This window comes from Anas platyrhynchos, chromosome 22, assembly GCF_047663525.1.
Source record: "Anas platyrhynchos isolate ZD024472 breed Pekin duck chromosome 22, IASCAAS_PekinDuck_T2T, whole genome shotgun sequence".
NCBI classification, from domain to species: Eukaryota; Metazoa; Chordata; class Aves; order Anseriformes; family Anatidae; genus Anas; species Anas platyrhynchos.
The window spans coordinates 2,484,515-2,504,255 of record NC_092608.1 but is presented as its reverse complement, the minus strand read 5'-3'; the positions used below and the strand labels follow the sequence as shown (position 1 = coordinate 2,504,255).

General features: G+C 45.8%; 1 protein-coding gene across 6 annotated transcripts in view; it reads right to left on the bottom strand.

The window, feature by feature from the left end:
* The window catches only part of RERE (arginine-glutamic acid dipeptide repeats), a 222,513-nt gene that overhangs the window by 145,973 nt on the left and 56,799 nt on the right, over window positions 1–19,741 (bottom strand). For 5 of the 6 annotated variants that reach the window (XM_072026842.1, XM_027443353.3, XM_027443354.3 and 2 more), the window contains exon 2: window positions 4,700–5,170. In XM_072026842.1, the coding sequence (XP_071882943.1) occupies window positions 4,700–5,024 (325 nt within the window). In that variant the 5' untranslated portion in view covers window positions 5,025–5,170. Of the gene's footprint in view, window positions 1–4,699; window positions 5,171–19,741 lie in introns of those variants that run through there. The other variant, XM_072026843.1, reaches the window with a different exon arrangement.

The window sequence follows — 19,741 nt, the reverse complement described above, 5'->3', positions numbered from 1 at the left end:
AGAAAAAGACAGAAGTCCTCTCGTGCACTCTCCCAGCAGAGGCATTTCACCTCCCCTCACCTGGCGTTGACTCCTCTTGCGGCTGTGCTGTTTATATAGCTACTGATGTCATCGCAGGAACAGAGCCGCAGAAATCCTTTTAATCCCTGCAGATCCTTTTAAACGTTTCTACGTAGGCAGAGCAAACAGCGCTGTCCTCATCCCCAGGTGACAGAGCAAGTCAGCTTGCTTCCAAATCAACTTCAACTTCCATCCAGCTCAGTTTTCCAGTCCAGCATTCACGGGGCCATCACGGCAGCGTGCTCAGCAGCACCACAACCCCAGAACCAAGTTCCAGGGCTCTGACACAGCCAGGCCCCTTCCTGAGTGAAAATGGACAGGGACCACACGGCTTCCTGCCCCCAGAAAGGCACGCAGGAGATGGGAGAACAAAAAGGAAGGGGGCAATGAAAGCAGCCACAGCACCAGCTGGTCTTTTGATGCGGATTTTCTTGCTATGGCTGTTCTCTGAAACGTTAACCCATTTCCCTCACAAGGGCAATTTATTGGAAACTGAAAAGAAAATGCCTATGTTTAAAAATGAGCTGAAGATAAATGATAAAAACACCTCCGCACACCAGGGTCCTTATGACATTAAGCATGCTGTTGCCTTGAAGAACAGGGTGGAAAAAAGGTTCCCAAGAGCAGCAGCGCCTCTGTGCTTTCGTCTTTCCATTTCTGGACAGCATCACGAAAGTTCCTGACCCTGCTGTTTGACACAGCTCCCTCTTCCAGCCAGCCAAATCAGTCCCTTGGTCAGCTATCAAACACAGGGGCTCCAGGAAATCCACTCTCAGCTGTGTTTGCAGTAGCAGGGTTCCTGGAAGAAGCCTGGGCAGTTGTTCCACGAGCTCCTCCGCCGCCCAAGTCCAGTGCGATAGGTTGACAGCCGTTAGAGGCACTTCAATATGTTCTTCTATACAGCAAATCCTACAGAGACCGACTGCCTAACCCAAACAACAGATGCAGTTATAAGGTCTGATTTGCACAGCAGAGCAGCAAAGTATTCAAATTTGCTTACAGGCTGCCAATCACGGAAGGGGAACTGCAAAAAAACCCTCCACAACAAAACCACACAGCCCCGGAGTACACCCACACAGCCAGCAGCCATGTGTTCCCCACGCGGATACAAGCTGCATGGGAAAGCAAGCCTCTCGAACCACGCCGTAGTTTGGCAAAAGCTGGGAGCATCAGGGGGAGTCAATCTGCCCTAGAAATATAAGGAATTTCAGTGTTAGGTGATCTCAAAAAAAGAAAAAAAAATCTGCCTTGACGCAATGATCCTACACCATCGTGACCTCATGCTAAAGAAACCTAGAAGCAAATGTGAACACGCATTGTGCAAGAAAAAATCATTTATCATAACCATTTTGATAATAAGAACTGCGAGACAAAATTGCAAACAGAACGGACATGAAAGCAATGGAAGGGAGGCTGTCAAAATGGAGAGGACAGATGGGGAAGTGGGCCAAGAGGTTTTAGGTCTGTGTGCTTTCCAACGCAGCCGAGAAGATTAATTGCAGAGCGTTGTCTCGGAGCTCTACTCAGATTTAAATTAAATGCATGGTTTAAAGCTCTGCATACATTCATTATATCCATGTAAATTAATACGAACAGTATTTATACAGGAACAATATAGCATAACCTTTCATTTGAGAGAAATCCAAGGATCTCGCTTATCTATTTATTTACAGTTACTGTTACTCAAATAAGTGCTGAGCTTAGCACAAAGAAAATCCAGTCTTGGATTAAGTGCTGCACAGCAATGGGACAGAGAGGAAGATTTTAACCAAGAACTTCACAGAAAGGAAATGCAGACTTTAAACATCCGTCCATATCAGATAAAAGTCTTTAACAGACAGAATCAGACAAATGGAAAGGATTTCCTCCCCTTAAGGCCTAAGAGATGTGAGCTGAAGACAGCTATCCGTTCTGCACACACCTTTAACTTTCATCTTTCTAATCCTTGCTGGGCGAGTCTCATTTATTTAAACTCTTAATCCCTCTTAAAATTTCTGTAATTTATACCCTTAGCTACAAATACATCTCCCTGTACCTAACCTAGCCAAAAGACAGAAGTTAACGTTTCCTTCTGCAGTCCGTACTGTAAGTCCTTTACAACACATTATGCACTGGAGTGTGAATTTGAGAGCTCACTCCTGTTAGGAAATAATGTTTTCAATTAAAAACAAAGTGCTAAAAAAAATCAAGCCAGGCAATTAACTTCTCATCTAGGCTCCCATCCCTCCAACAATCAGCTAACCAAGAATACACGTTCTCATTGCTCTCTGTAGTTTAAGACAGGAGACAGGTGCAAGGATTTTTTTAAAAAAAAGCATAAAAAGCAAGTAAAACTGAAGTTTTAATGGTACCAGCACATCTCATGCTAGTTCCTAGCAAAACCCGTAAAATTCAGTAAGCAGGTTTTTAAGTGACAGCAAGGTATAAAACCTCTCCAATTAGTGCTTCTGTGGCTTTCTTTGTCCTTCACTAGATGTGCACAGACGTAGATACAACCACGTTTGTGTTTCACTTGGAAAACCAGAGCTGAAGATGGGCAAGGAAGCAGCAGCTGCCTGTGGCCAGCACTACCCTTAGCTGAGACTGGGCAGCCCAGCTCCCTAACTCATTCCCAGACCCTACAGCCCCCTGGTGACCCCACCAAGCAGCATCAATATACAGGGGAGCACTTCCCTGAGCACCCAGCTCCCTCAGCTTCGGGTCTGCCACGGCCACGACAAAGCTTTGAGAGGAGGCTGCTCTCCCTCAGCATCACCCACACGTGCTCCTCGCAGCCAAAGGAGGCTCGAGAGATGCTGGGCCAGCACTCAGCAGCTCCTGCTGCAGCAGGTTGGAAATTTCACCTTGCTCTGCAGTGCTTAAATGGAGCCCCCTGCAGCGGGATCACTGGTGAGCAGAAGGTGTGAGCCGCTGCTGGAGTTCCTGCCACCGTCTGTGCGTGAAGCTCTCTCCTGAATGCAGCCTCTCATGGGGAGATAAATCACAGTTGCTGAAGCTCTCCCCATGCTAGCAGCATTTATCAATTCCTTTGTCAACTCGCTGGCAAAGGTGCAGGTTCTGGATAAAACCACAGGAGTGGCTCCTGCTGCTCTGCAAACCTGCCTCTATCCAGGTGCCGCCACATCACAGCTACTCCAAGCACAGCAGCTACGGGAGAAAAAAAAGCCAATTCCTCCCCATTCTGCTCCAGAAGGAACTTGAGACCACAGTGATTTTCCATCTTAATTTTCAGCCAAGTCTTTCTGCAGTGGAAGCCAGCGTATCGCATTGTACTGCTGGGCCCACACAACAGCTGTTCCTAACATATTCCTATTTTTCATCTCCTGACACTGGCAGCAAGATTGCTCCAAATCTGATCCTTAGGCAGGCTCCCTGTTGCTGCTGCTCAAGCAACTAATATTACTTAGCTACAAGCAACTAATATTACTTAGCTACAAGTCCTGAACACGAGGAAAATACCACTTCAAACCATTCAGAAGATCCACATGAAGTGTTTCAGTAGGTGAGCTGTTGTGACAAACGCCGGTCCTTCCGTGTGAAAGCAGGCTACACCTTCTGCCCAGGAGAACAGGGATGGAGCAGTGTGATTTCAGCCCAGCCTGGATACATACCACCCAGCTGCAGCTGCCCACACGTACAAGTAGCATTTTAGAGAACCTACACCTGGAGAGAGCATTTAAAACACATCTGTACCCATACAATGAAACTTCATTACTTCAGATACGCAGCACCTCATAGAAAATCAGACAAGATTTTTACCTCTTTAGTTTCCATGGTTTTTATTTGGAATTCATCTGTTTTGCTTCAGCAACGTTACTACACCACAGTGATTATTTACAACAAAGTAATATTGAACTACCAGAGTCCCTAAGCCAGTGCTTTGAACAGTGAAGGCAAAGAAAACTATTCCTTGTGGTGGAACAAACGACTGCAATTAACTCAGTTAAAATACAGCATAAACGAACCTAGAAATTTCTACTCAAAAATAAAGAATGGAGCCAGCTGAATCATCTCTGCACTTTTCAAGTACAACTTCATTTTGAGGAAGGAGTTAGCTGGCAGCAGCTGCAGGTCAGACCTTGAAACCTTACACAAGACTAAAAACCTCATGTGAACTTTGCAGTAATTAAGTGGCACGTCCAAGATGCCCAGAGGACACTGCAAGCTTCTGTTTCTGTCCTCAAAAGACCCAGGTACTTGCTGACACTGACACTGCTGGTTCTGACCAACACATAAGCTGCTGGGCACAGGTATTAGCTGGCTATTGAGGGCCTGAGGGGATTAACGAGATACCAGGTATCTTAAGTCACCTGATTCACATCACACAAAGAGAAGATGGGAGAGGAGCTCTGCAAATAAATTAGATTTACAGAATAACTGATCAGAAATGTGGGAAGATAAATCTGTGTGCCACCTAGTCTACTCTCTGGCATAGATCAGGTCTAACTTCAAAATTCAGATGAAGGTGCTGAGAGCTGTGTCCTCCATCATTTAGGAATTCTTGGGCAGAAATCCCATACAACACACAGATAATGGAGTAGAACAAAAAATGGACAGCTCATTTTTAAAGATGAGATGATTACGCTCATGAAAGTAAACGATTACTTTCAAAAGGAAATGTAACTTAAGATTTTCTTACCTCCAGGCCTGTATACAACGTCATCCTCGGTGATGAACGACGTTATTTCACCGTTGTCAGTTCTCTCATATCGGGACTTCTTCTTGGGTGGTTTCTTCTTGCTTTTCTTCGTGGACTCCTCCGTGGTGGCGCTGTTGTTGTCATTGTCCTCGTCTTCGCTGTGGTCGCTCTCCGCATAATTCTTGGCACCTCCTTCCAGCGTACAGCTCCGCCGAGGACGCGAGTTCTCACTCTCCCTCACCTTGTCTCTCTTGTCTCGCTCCTTGTCCCGGTCTCTATCCCTGTCCTTCTCTTTGTCTTTGTCTTTTTCTTTGTCCGCTGTCATGATTCGCCACGTGCCTTCTTCTGTCCTCTCACGGCTGGGCCTCCGTGAAAGGTAGACAGTGAGCCTGGGCTTCAGTCTTCTGAATTTCTCACTCAAATCCAGGAAAAATTCAACCACTCCAACAACCCCAGCGTTTTAAAAAGGTTCTTGAAGGAGGAAGGGGGAGGAAAGAGGGGAAAAAAGACCATGTTAATACTCATCATGCTTTTAATTTCTGAAAATAAAAAATAAAACAGAAAACCCCACATCCTAGAGCAATTTAGTAGGGAAAACACCAGACTGCAAAATACAAGATAGCCCTTCTGAAGCATTGGCAGAAATGATAGCTTGATAGCTCCAAATAATTTACCGATACTTCACAAGTTATCTCCATCCTCAAAAAGATCTCACGGCTTCTTAGAAATGTACAAAGTCTTTTGTTCCCTCTAGAAAGATAATCATTTCCTACAGAGCCGGCACAAGCTGCTGGGAAGTCCTCCCTCAACCCTAGATGCTTTTCCAAAAACAGCGCTAACCTGTAATCCAGAGATTACAGCAATGAATGAAGTGGAAATAAATCACCCAGCAGTTACAAATGCACTCACAAAATTTGCTTTTCCGCGTATCAAAGACAACTTTCATGCTTGCTTTACCAATGACAGAGCACGCGGAGGTGGATTTTATAACCCATCAGCTTTGCACATTCGGTTTCCTGCTGGGGAACAGAATGGGAAGAGATAATCCCGTGCTTTTACCTCCCTGATCATTTAATCAATACTCGTAACGTCGACTGCATTATTTTTTGCCTTCAATGCATGTTTTAAAAAATTAGACTCGCTGCTACAAGAGCATTTGCAAGCTCAGATGTGTGGGCCAGGACCCCCAAACCACAGCCCAGTGCCCAGAACAGCTGCCTGCCCTTCTCCCTGCCCCAGCACCCCGGAGTGAGCCCCCAGGAGACCCCTGCTGAGTTCAAACAAAAAGGTTCAGAAGTACCAGCCCCATTCTTCTTTTGGTTCAAAAGGGGAGTTTCCTTAAAATGTCTTCTTGGTGCTCGGATCAAGCTGATCTGCACTGACAGGCTGCACGCTGCATCTTCGCACGCCAGACAGCAGCAGAAACATTTTGGGAACCTTTTCCAGCAGGTCTCTAACAGAGAAGAGATCGATTTGGCCTAAATCAATTCAGGGTAAGAACTGGGCAACCCAATGCTCTGCTTTCAGCAGGAGAAAAAATAAATCAAGTACAACCAAAGAGAGAAGTACTCTATAAATACTTTGTTTTCCCCCTCACTTCTACCCTCTTCCTTTTTTCTAATCCTAAAACCCTGGAAGAGCTCACAGGAAGCCAGTCACACATCCCTTCAGAAAAGGCACTGGATATCTTGATATTCTAGAATAGAACACCAAAGCTCTTTCTTGTACCTCTATTTTCTTTTCCAACAGACTCCAATACTATTTACTGATGAGATCCTTGAAGGAGTACAGGACACGGTCATTAGGACAATTCAGCCCCACCTTACACCACAGATTCTACACCATTGGTAAAAACACAGCCACAGTAACTATACGAGGCCTCTGAATTCACGTGCGGAAGCACAAACCCCATTTCACTGCCAACGTGCAACACTGAAGGAACCCGAACAATCTGCTGTAACTGGAAATTATTCCACTGGGCAGAACACCAGAGCACTTCCCAGCGCAGAAGTCAGGGACCTAAAGAGGCTGAACGCTCACCCATTAAGTATTTGAAACCACATTCCAGAAGAAGAAGACTACTTTGATTTTTAATAAGTCAGCCGAGAAGTCGGTGAACCTGTGTATCTGAAATTTCTTCGGTGCTACCCAAACCCCAGGCTACGATATATTCCTGTCCCTGCTGACTCCTACCTCCAGCAACGGCAATAGCCAGAGAGAGACAAATTGCTTCTGCTGACACAGCTCGGGCTGGGGCTCGAACCTCTCAGGCATTTCCCAAACGAACCAATCATCCAGGTAAGAAATGATTCTGTTTTCTTTCCTCCTCATAGCAGCTGCCATCGTCCCGATAACACACCAGGGGAGCCCGCTGCAGCTCCAGGAGAGAAGCCCACAATGAACCTGTCAATTGCCGGAGAAGCTGCAGCTAATAGTGATAGCGCCGGTCTACAGGGACGCAATAAGAAGTGCCTTAAATTTCTAGAGGCTACAGAATTCCCCAACAGCAAGTGTATTTTTTTCCTCCTGTTGTAGATACAACAAAATTCACTTTAGAGGGTAAATAAATATTTTGAATGAAAGCTAATTACGTCCCCGAGGCAATCTAAAATTACAAGCAGTGGTGTCTCAACCTACGTACACGAGATCTGTGTGCGGTCTGTAGAGCCCAGGAACTGAAGGCTACAGGATACACCTATTAGGTTATTTCAGTGACCTCCACAGATAAATAAGATGCAGCCACTTACAGCCACTCTTAGATACTTGCTCCAATTCCCAAGGACTCCATTTGTGAGTTAGGAAGAACAAGAAACTGAAGCCTAACAAAAAGTTCTTTCCAGAGCTGTTCCCATCGCCTCTCATCTTTCTTGTAGCGTCTCTCTGCTGTCTCCTGTTTAACATGTAACATTCTAGTTTGGGTAATTTTGGAGAACTTGACAGAAAAAAGGCAAGGAGCTGGTCCTTTTGTCTTGTGTTCAGTGAAATCAAGAACAGAAGTAAACTGAAGCTGATGGTAACTGACAGACAATTCACCCGTGTTAATTTTATCCGCATCTTGAACATCCTGAGGTCCTCTTGCTTTATGTGTCTCAAGGAACCAGAAGTAGCTGTGCGAAGGATTCGGGAAAAACAATTTCCTTGCAAGCCCCTGCCAGCTTGGAAGAAGATTGTAAGGAAACCTCTGTACAGGAGCAGAGTCTGACCGCGGGTCAACACACCCCGACTGCACCCTGAGCTGTGTGGGGCTGGCAGGCAAATCTCTTCCAGAAATAACACACCAAGTGCACTTCCCCTTGCTCTTCCACCCATCTTCTGTACCACTTTTTGTGGGCACAGGCAAAGGCAAGCTGCTGGCAGGACCAGTGACTATTTTTGCCTCTCTCAGAAGAGAGCAGCCATTGAACCCTTGGAGCAGTTGCACAACCGCTAGGGAAACCTCAACCATGTAGCAGGAATGCCAGAAGAGCAAAGAAAAACTATTTTAGCAGCAACCACTAATTAAGTCATCATTACCACACCAGCATTCAATAATTTGTCATTTAAACAATGACCCGAACATGCTTTAAAGATTTCTAGACATATTTTGCCTCCCCGCTGACACGCACCATTTCCCATTCCTACCTGCCCACTTTTTATCCACTAACCCCAGACCCGAAAGCCAGCATTGACCTGGCAGACAGCAGCAGGCGTCAATACGGAGAAGATCTCTGCATTTAAAAGCTATCCTGCTGCCTGATCACCCCTACCCAAACTGTAAATGCTGTGCACGCTCACCTGCTGGCTCAGCATCCCTCAGAAATCACACGCGCTGGGGCGGGTTAAGGACTTTTATCCTTCTATGCGTAATTATGCACGAATGAGATGGAGCCCATAAAACCAACGCTGGTACAAAAACTAGGGAAATATTTTGAGCCTTGCTTTTTGTTTTCTAAAGTAAACTGGGACAATACATCATGTATACTGCCAAATACAGTAATTACACAGATGTTTAAATCTGGATCAGGCCATTAGAAGGAAATACATTGAGAATCTCAGTGGTTCTTGGCAAGTTCAGTGGCTTGGGTTTGCAGTAATTTTACTCCTTGGCAGCTCTCCGTTTGCACTGTACCACCAAAGTAGCTGCTTCTGTCATCGTGCTGCAGAAAAAAAAATCAGATTACAGCCCCACAGGTGGAAGATTAACAACTGCCTTTGATACTGGTTTGCTGCTTCATCCGTAGGGAATTTCTTAGAGATAAATCTCGAAGGAAAGAAATAATTTAGCTTAGAGGAACATTCACTCCTCAATGGCTGAGGCTGGCGTACGAAGGAATGGCAGAGCAGTCCTGGCCCCTCGTTTAATACAGTAAAACCTCAGGAAGTAATGTTAGCCTCTCTGCAATCACACTGTATTTTAATATAGTTTTTAAATAATCTTGAGATTCACCCATTTATCCAAATTTATTATGTATGTTATGGGATAACCACCTCCATCTAGCATGCCATCAGTTGCTTCCCATAAAAAAACCTCTCCTAATCTGTTCTAGATTTACAGAAGATGCTGCATGACAAGCAACAGCACATAAGCATTTAAGAGCAATGACCAGAGAAATAAGAACCAAGTCCTAATGTAGAGGAAACCCATCCTAACAGCTCGTTTCTCTGATTCCAGTTATTAAATAATGTCCAACTGACAACTCCTTCAAGATATCAGCAGCTTAGAGAGCGTCATTTCCATAAAATATCTGTGCAAGAACAACCACGATAAGCAGTCAAACACTACTGGAGAATTTTATTTCCTTGTTTCCTTCTGGCAGCAATGCCCTTAAGTCCCTACTGCTCTTTGGTTCAGGCACCATGAAGCACACGAGAAACACGATCGAAATACAACAAAGTGTAAGCGGAATACAGGCACTCATGCCATTTTTAGGATTAACAAGATGAAGAGTGGGAAATACTCTGAGAGCTCACAAGTCATTGCTGTGCAGCAATTCTTAAAACTCCTTGTCCTGAAAGAACTTTCTCCACCAGGAAGAGAAGCTGTTTCAATACACGGTGCCCTCCTGCCTCCACAAAGTGTCCGTGCTCCATTTAACACAACCCTGACCCAGCCTACACTTGAATTCAAATATTAAAGGTCCTTGTTATCTTCAGCTGCTCTGAAGTCAAACACATGCCAGGACTGTGTTTGCAGAGCCGTTTGCTGCACCCTTCTGCTCTCTGCTCTCCAGCAGCGATGCAGACACCCACAGCTTCAAATCACATCCAGGTGCCCTTCCTGGTAAAGCGTGCAGTCCTCCTGAGACCAACAGAGAAACCAGGACGCTGGTAGGAGACAGGAGCTTTAGGGGGGGCTGGACACGATGAGGGAAGGTGGCAGTAAGCACCCCAAGCTCAGGAAAGTCCAAAAGCAGCTGCTTCAGCAAATCACAGCACTGCCCCTACGGCATTTTGCTACTTGGCTTGGTATCCCAAACTCTTTTTATATAGAAAAGGTGTTTACCACCACGCCAGCTTTTCAGACCAGTTAAAATCGTTCCAAGTCTCCAGGATGACTCCTCTGCCTGCACAAGTTCAAGAGCAAGGCTACAGAGCAGTGGTGGGGAGAAACGCACCACTGTTGTTGTTTCAATGTATTTGGAGGCTGACCTGAACACTCACAGCATAGGCGGAAGAGCTGGAATTCCTATCCTGAGCATAAACTAACAGATTTGGAACTTTACAAGGGAGGACAGATGTGTCTCAAACTCTCCTTCAGCTCTAGAAGCAAACTGGATGGAAGCATTTCCTGCTCTGGCCAGCGTGCCAGGCTTGTGGCTCTACGGAGCCAAGACACAACATAAATAGTACCAAACTCAGCGGGTGTGCACTCACACTATACAAACACACACAAACTAAACGAAAGTTATTGCCAAAGAATCTTACGAGAAGCCAAGCAGGCCCGATTTAGCTTTTTAAACTTCATTTAAAGGTCTCAAGTGCAGTTGTTCTTAGCAATTTTCACATGACCACTACCACGAATGCACCTGGTTGAGCTTTTCCCAGTGTATTAAATCTTTCTCTAATCCAAGCTCCACTATCTGTCAAGTACAAAAGCCTCCACCTCCTCCCATCCGAGCCAGGACAGCACAGTCCCCAAGCAGTGAATTATCCCAGCCAGATCTGCAGCCACCCACTCCAGGCAGCTCTACCCACCTGGAGACCACTGCCAGAGCAAAGGGCACACAGAGCACCTCTCTGCACATTAATGCCACTTAAGAGGTTTAAATGCTTAAAGAGTCAGGTTTTAAAGATAATGTGAAAGGAAGTCCAACAGAAACGCTGTGAGTGAAATAAAAAGGCAACGGAGTAGGCAGGGTAAGGAAAACCATGGAGGAGAGCTCCTCTTGTTTAAGGCAGCCAGACAGATAAGTCTTTTAACAAGATTTGTTTGGTCATGTGTTAGCGGTCTTAATAAACACAACAGGACCATTCTTCTGGAAGCTTTCAGTCTCATATTGCAAGATAAAAAGGCACTGTGTTCAGCAAATGCCAGATTAAAGGAACTACGTGCTGCAGTCGCTGGAATGAGAGCTCCTTCCACGGACTTGTTCGGATTTTCTTCAAAGAAGAATTTTTCAAGTTCATACACTTCTTTTGGTGCACAGGACTAAATAAATAAGAATCAGCCCACAAAGACTCCCCCATACATTCATAGGTTTGAAGGACTGCTTTAGGAAAAATCTTCAAGATCATTTGTGAAAAGGGAGCCTGCTGAGGCAGCACTGGGAACAGGAAATCTCAGCTGCAACAGCCCAACCAAGCACCCACAGCCGCCTGTACACAGCTCAAACTTCAAGATCCCACCTTTGATGATAAAGCTAATTAACTGCATGGGCTCGACCTCCCCGTGGAAGCACACAAGTTTAACCTTTAAGCTCCAGAAAAGGCCAAGCACATCTGTTGTCTACTTTCTCCCGCATTCTTCCCCTATCTTCTACTTGTTGTTGAAAAGAGGAGTTGCAGACATCGAGGTGACAAAGTATTTTAAGAGTTCATTCCAGATACCCCTCAGAACAAGCATTCCCACAGCCTCACCATCCTTTGTCAGCTCAAATTGGAGAGCCAGAGCCAGCAGCCCTGCGACACCGCACAGGTTGCGAACTCAAGTCAAATTAAAAAGAGGGCAGCTTGGGAAGGAGAGAAGGGAAAAAAAAAAAAAGCTGCAGCAAGAGCTTTTTACCATTACACCCATGCAGTATTTCACGCTAGATCCAGTGGGAGGTTTTCCCAAAGATATCTGCCTTAAGTCTTGTAACGCTGAGTTTACCTACAGTATTTCCTGTCAGCTGCCACATCCCGAGCCCAAATGCAGACAGGGTGCCAAAAAAATTGATTTTCAAGCAGTCCTTACTGCTGCTGCACTAGTTGTTGTGCTGGTGTAATACTGCTCCGTTAACCCTTTACTCTGGGGCTCAACATTTCTTCTGTTCCTGATAATTGCACCTGGAAAATTGAAACACGAAAGCTTGGCAGGGATGGAGTTGAGAAAAGGTTATTTCACTACAAATTCTTCTGGCATGTTGCACAGTGACTTTTTTTTTTTAGTCAGTACTTTGAAAAAACAATCTGGAAGCAGTTTCAGAAGATGTTAAGGAAGACCCAGTTATTAAAGTAAACACAGCCGTGTCACTTCAAGTCCTATTCTAACATCAAATCAAAAACGAAATATCCAAGCAACTCAGACAGCCCTGAACCAACAAAACTCTTGCTGGCTGATGTTACTGAACGTAAAACAATGTTCAGATAGCAACATCTGTCCGGCTACCCCAAGCAGCAGCAGCACCTGCAGCAGACCTTCCTTCTGTAGGAGAATGTGTGAGGCAGAGCCCTCATTATCTATATTCTGTGAGCCAAACGAGAAGTCTTCTCCTTGGGACAGCAAGGCAGGCTTCTTCAATGCCTCTGACAACCTACATATTATCAATTCCATTTCTGTAATAATTACAGCGTGGCTACAGACCATACAGAGGAGTCAGACTGTGCCTATAGCCCACAGGGAACGTGTTTCTCCACCCCAGCACCTCAAGTGCAACACTCCAGGGGTACAACCTTAGCTCAAGCTGCTCTGTTTGGACACAGAAAAGCACAAAACACTGATAAACGTAGCAATGGTCAGGTTTTTCGTGCCCCCACCACATACCTTGTGCTCCAAGGGCCCTGCCAACGCCGCTGCCTCACCAGCTTCACAGCAGGGTGGGTGATGATGCCTGCTCCCCAGTGCCCATGGGACCAGCCTGCACCCTCCTGCCTGGAAGCAAGTCTGCTCCGGGCCACTCAGGAGCTCTTCCGAGTCTTTCTCCAATGACTGATACGCCTTTTATCAGTTGTCTTTCCTATCTCCTTCACTGCGCTTGGAGTTTACAATACAAACACAGCTCTGGAACACTTTGGCCAGTAATGGTCATTACGAGTTACATATTTACAGTTCAGAGCTCTTGTAAGTGCATGCAATTAAAAGCGTGTTTGTTCACTTTGAACTGCTCGCCACTAATCATCCCCAAATGGCCGAGGAAGCCGGCGTGCAGAGCAACAAACAGGCACTGCCTTCAGCAGCAGCTCGCGGCTGAGCAGCAGTCGCCACTGGAGGAAGGGCAGAAACCCAACGTGCTCCTCACCGCAGGCAACGGCCTCATTTCCCCCCTCGCTATTTGCCAGACTTGACCTGAGAAAAGGAGAACAAAAGCTCTCTGAAGGCGTCTCTGAGCCGTGTCTTCCATCAAATGTGCTCACAGCTTTGAGCTCAGAGGCTGTGCAGCGCCACGCTGCAGCTTCCCCCCCCGAGGAAGAAGAAAGAGTGAAGGAGATTCTTCCCAAAACAAAATTTCATGTGACTAGCAAGTTAGTTCTCTATTTAGCAACAGAAAGCGATAGTCTACATACCTTCAGACTCACGCTTGCAGAGGAGGAACACGTTTCACTTCATTTCACTCAAGAACATTTCAGGCACCTTAAAACCCCCCTGCAGAAAATGACCAGCATCACCTGGCAACTGAGAGGCTTTTTAAAGGCTGGAGCAGTGAAGGTCTAAGAAAGGAACGGGAAATTTCACTGTGTGTGGTTCTGAACGGCTTGGGACAGGCAGCACAGTTAGCTACCTGCAAGAGATCCTAAATTCAGGTAGTAAGAACATTTTTATGAGACAGCCAGCTTTGAACAGAGGTGGACTGAAGGACCGGGGGGAAATATAACAATACTTGGGGGGAAGTCTCTGCTCCTGCCTCCCCAGCTGCCATCCCATATTCACATCAGCCTGCTGAGAAAGGCCTTCTGAAAACATTGACAGTTTTACACATAGGCTTCCAGGAAAGTAATGCAATTCCAAATAATTACGGGGAGAAATGCAATTTCTTTAAGAGCAGCAACCTCAAATCAATAGCGTTAGAAAGTTTCTGTGCTCCCAATAACATCTCCCAGGCTCAGATAAATGAGCCCAACTTCCTACCCTCTCTTCTCTGCGGCTGTTCAGCTGCCTGCAGACCCCAAGCTATGAGGCTGCCACCAGTGCAGAGCTCAGCCCATAATGCCAAAACCTCTGAAGCGAGCCCCCCAACATCCTAGCCCGGGTCACCTCTCACCCACAGCAAGCAGCAGCAGAGCTGAGCGGACGGGTGAAACCCTGGGGTGCCAAAATTCAGGTCCCAGCCCTCTACACTGATCCACTCAACGAAGCCGTGATGCTCAGAGCTCCTCTGGTGGTTCAAAAAGGTGCTGGAATGGCTTCTAGAGGTGTAATACATGGGAACAAACAACAATCAACAGGCGGTAATACAAAGCCATGTATTGCTTCCCTTCCTCCAAAGTCATTCAGGCTAATGTAAATGATTATTACAATATAGGGCTGAGTAATGCTAAGTAGCAGTCCCATAACGCCATTAAAAAAAAAAAAGATAGGACTTCTTAAAGTGTTCCTATAATACAACGTGCTCCCTCACTTTAAAGGGCTGTTCAGGGGAGAAAAGGCCCAAGGGACCTGTAAAGAGCTGCTGCTGTAGCAAGAGCTATTATCCAGGGAACGTAGCGTCGTCTGGAGCCAAGAAAACATCTGCATTGTAAGGCTGCTTAACAATATTTAAAAAAGAAAAGTTGAAAAGAATTTGCTGCGAAACAGAGGAAATTTGGGGTAACGCTCTGGTTTTATCAGCCATGGTTGCTCTATTTGCCTTCCAGCAACCAAGCCAGAAGTGGGTTTGGGGGATAACTAGACAGCTAAATACAAGCAGGAGACAAAAACACAAGACCAGGGCAGCAAACCTGGACCAAAAGCAGCAGCAGCCACCTGCCACCACGTCACACTAGTCATGGGATCGAGCCATGCACCAACAAGCACATCACGCCTCCTCTGAGAAATCATCGTGTACTGTAGGAAAATTCATTTGATGAGAGGTTTTGGAACAAGACAACAGATTTTCAGAAGCAGAAAGAAGGGCAGAACTTGAATGCCATTCATGTGGATTCCTTGTGAATCAACTCAGAACAAAGAAAAAGAGATCTCTGGTCTGTTTACTAAAAGGCAGAAAATACAAGCACTTACAAACTGTGAATTCAGAGCAGGGAAGCACCAAGAAAGAAATGAAAGCATACAGAGAAATTCCTGGCACACAACAGCAACGCTGAAGAACACTGCCATGAAGTGGAGTCACACCCCCATTTTACAATAGCTCTAATTTTAAAAGGAACACATCATCATCAGAGTTACAGTGCATCACACCACACACCTCTGCCTTCCTGCGAAGTCATTTAAGAAAAATACGATGGCACGATACTGAAAACATTCACTGGGGTGTACTGATTTGAGTGAGCCCATAACAACAAAGGTAACTGCATGTAGATCTCTGCCTACCCATAACTGATTTAAATTTCCATCCTGGTTTTTATTTCGGTGCCTTCCTCCCTGACAATTGGGTAGATACTCCTTCCAGCGTTGCTTTCTCACCATACACCGCCCTGCCTCTTCTCCACTGGATCCTTTTCCCCTCTCCAAACCCCTGCCCTTCCCCAAGCCTTTCATCTTCTAAAAAGCCTCCAGAATATCTTCATTTAAACCACTCAAACTAAAACTAGAGCAGGTTATTTTTGGAAAAACCTTTCTCTGAGTGGCAATCAAAGGCAAAAATTGTGGTCCCGGGCCACATTAGTTGTTTGACTGCACTCCACACAAGCGTTTAGCTGAATTACTCAAAATGGAAGGGTAACTGCAGGGTGGGCTGCTCCAACAAGCTGACTGACCAGACATTTCCACTGAAACGTGGCCGTAATTAAAGCAATTTCCATCTAAAGAGCAGCACCCTGAGAGCTGTGATGTCTACAGGACTAAATAAAGCCCCACCAAATTCCACAACACTGGAGTTGCAGGGAAATTCTGCTCTTTCCATCTCAAAACAAGGGGGAAAATTGTACAAAGTTATCACAAAGAGCAATAAAAATTAGCAGGCCACGTGCTTGGTTGCCCACTGTTTTAAAAGACTTACACAGGCATCTAGACAAGTGAGCTTTCTGTCAAGAGAACCCGTCTTTCATTTCAGACGGTCTCATTTTCTCTGAGCAGCAGCTTATTTTGCTTAATGACAGCGCAGACATCCGAATTTTCTTCCCGACAAAGCCTCTCCTCCCAGCACAGAAGCACTGTTGTAATCAGGAGATTAAGAGCGCTTATTCGTGTGTGAAACGCAGGCTTGATCTCTGCCTCGTATTAGAGGCTGCCTCCAGCAAACGGTCAGCATATTCCTCATAATTTCGTAATACTTAACAACTGTAATGTATTAAATTACATCTCACTTCCTTTAGTGCATTTACAGAATAGGGTAACAAACGCTTAGTACTGTAAGTAGTAAAACCTACCTAGAGGAAGCGTGCCCTTCGATCTCCACTCGTGGGCTCCACGAGCAGGTTGTGCTACAAGGCAGCAGCAACAGCAGCCCAAAAGCAAACAGCATGGTGAGCAAGAAGGAACAAGTTGTGAGACAGGTGGGCTGTTTGAATACGAGCTCACCTGCAGTAAGGCAGTGCAACGCTTTGTTACCTTTCTACATGCCATGCTAAAGATCTCAAACCACGTGTTAAAAGCTATTTGCCAAAGGGGTCTGTGTCTCAGTGGTCATATTTTAAGCGCAGATTTTAAGCGATAAAGAAGCAAAGCTGTCCGTGTTGGGTTCTGACTTCCAGCATAAGCTGCAACCCAAAACCAAAGCTGGGTGCCTTGTAGACATTCCTAAAGGGTCACAGAACTATGGGTGTTGGAAGGGACCTCAAGAGATCATCCGGTCCAGCCAGCTCAGCCCAGCTCACACCCAGCCCTGGCAGATCTGCAGTAGTGTCTGGTGCAGACTATTCCCCTAAGACCCAGAAAACAAAGCATCCACCCACCTCCTCCCCTCTATTTCATCTCTACCACTCAAAAACAAACCCTACACTGCCCTTGCATACAGGTGTATCACAGCCAGTGTTGGTGACTTTATCTCAAGTCCCTGACTTTATCTCCTTGCCTCTTCAAATAGTAAGAGCTCGAATCACCCCTTAATATTAAGGCACGATTCCCTTGTTCCACATGTAATGTACAATTGTAACGATTTCATTTTAATCAAAGGGCCAGCTTCCTCCCACACCGCCATCAGCCAAGGCTGAACGTGTAGGATAGTAACGGCAGTGACCAGCTAATTAGGAAATAGTCCGTCATGAGGTTTGTGTGGTTCCTGCTTGAGTAACAGCAAAGAAAATTAGAAGACGTAGGTTGTCTGAACACGGGGCCATCAGGCAGAACAGATCAGCAAACAAAGACCATTGCTTGCAGTCATTTTGGGATGGCAAGTTCAAAAGGAGCAGCGCTTCTCCAGCACCAGCAGCTCCTGCTTCAACTGCCCTTGCACAGCTGGCAGCTCCAGCCACCAACATGCATGCACAAGGGAGGAGAATCCACTACAGACACCACAATTACCTATTTTTGTATTCTTCAGTCAGACCACAGTCAGATTGTTTTTAGTTATATCCATCAAATATCAAAAATTACCCGAGCAGGATATTTGAAAGGTCAGCCGACTTCTGAACCTGCTTTTCCAAAGTGTTTCAAAGCCTTGAGATGAGTTCTCTGAATTCAGCATGCTCCAGAGACAGCAGCAGGCAGCAATACCTTACGGACCTATAACCTGCAGTAAATGAACTGATTATGACTCATTTATTGAAATTTTTAAAAACCTTTCGAATTCTCTGTTAGGTATTTTCTGCCCAGCAGCAGCTTCATTGCCACAGAGCAGCATCCAATCTCATCTGCATTTAGTTTAACAAAGTGGCTGCCAAAACAGCCCCCGAGCTCGTTTCACCCCCAAAAACCACAGGAAGGGAACAGCAGCAGTCCTGCAGCCGCCGGCTCCTTCTTTCAGTATTTCTCATCAGCACCACTGCGGGTGATGCACTGGGTGAGTCAGTGAGAAGGCAGGTGTGCACAGGACCCCAAAATGCCCACGCTGGCTCTGCTGAGGTTGGGCAAGGCCGAGCCCGACGTGCAGGTGCAGCAGCAGCTACCACCTGCACCACCACGCGCTTCTCGGCACGTCCACGCGGGCAAACCCCGGCTGCTTGTAGACCACGTTCAACAGCTCAGAGGGCTCCAACCCAGTGCTGCTCCTGCCGGTTTCACAGTGCACATCACTACCAGGTTTCTATTTACTCAACAGCATCCGACACGACTTCTCACCCTGCAAGCTCGCAGGTGGTTTTTCCCTCAAGCCTTACTCACATTTCTGGAAGTCAGGGAGCGAGCTTGTCTGCTTTTTTCCCCTCCTCCTTTCAAGCCTCCTCTTTTAAGTGTAAAAAATTCCCTTTCTCCATAACCACGTTACTGCTCCTGGGCAATCGGATTTCTCCTCAGATCCGAAGCACCACACGTTCAGTGCTGTGCATTATGGTTCAAATTATCAGCAGCCACCCCTTGCTGCACGAAGGATTGCATCAGCAGCCTGCTGGCCACCGCTAATAAATCCACTTGGAAAGCAGTTCATAACTGGCTGCATCTTTCATGAGAAAAGGATGAAAATATTAAGAAACACTCCGAGTGATTAGTCTGCTTCTAATCTAAAACAAGAAGAAGTGTTTTAAGGCTGCGTGAAATAACTTCTGACTTTGGTCATGCTTTAGACATTAATTTCTACTTCCAGTACTCTCAGTGCAGACTCTTAACTATTGTATGACTGAAGTGACGGCATCTAATGTAACAGGATGAGGCAATATAGTTGGATTAATGTATTTAGGTCTGATCTTGTAAGCTGCTGAGCACAGTGATTTGCAAAATTAGACCATAAACCATTAAGTGTAGAATAACTGAAGCAAACCCTTATTAAGCCACACAAGAATGTGTTGCCCTCGTTCACATTACCCCCACATCTCGTCATTTGCCACCACCAGCAGCCGGGAGATGGCAGATCACACCCTCCCTAAATCTGGAGGTGCTCATCCTTCACGTACTGAGAAACAGTGTCATGAAAATAAGAGTCCAGAAACACTGAAAAAGAAGAATGAGGATGTGAAAATTTAAAAACTCCGTAATTATATGCTAACACCCCATGACATGCAAATTAAGAGCACACGAGCCATGTATCATACTGAGAAGACTCGCAAAATGGAGGTTGGCTTTTTCCCCTCCACATGAAGAGGTATGAAAATTCCCAACTCTTATTTTCAGCGTGAGGTTTTAAGGTTAGACACCATCAAGAGATCCAAAACAACATCAGGTCACAAACTGTCCATCTGCAGCCTGTGCCGGACGGGACACTAGGCTGAGCAGAGCTCCCTAAGCTGCTCACGGTGGTGTTTAATCCATCTGTGACCAGGGCACGCTTTTCATACCTCCTTTACTCCACAATAACAAACTAAGAGCATCATATTCTCACTGTTCTTCCCAATAAAACCTTGGTGATCCTTTCTCATACTGTCCTTGGTTCCCAAATCACAGTATTTAGTACAGATGTTACAAAACCACGTTTTATTTGCGCCAGCCTACCTTGGAGGACTTGCACCTCTGAAGCTTCCATC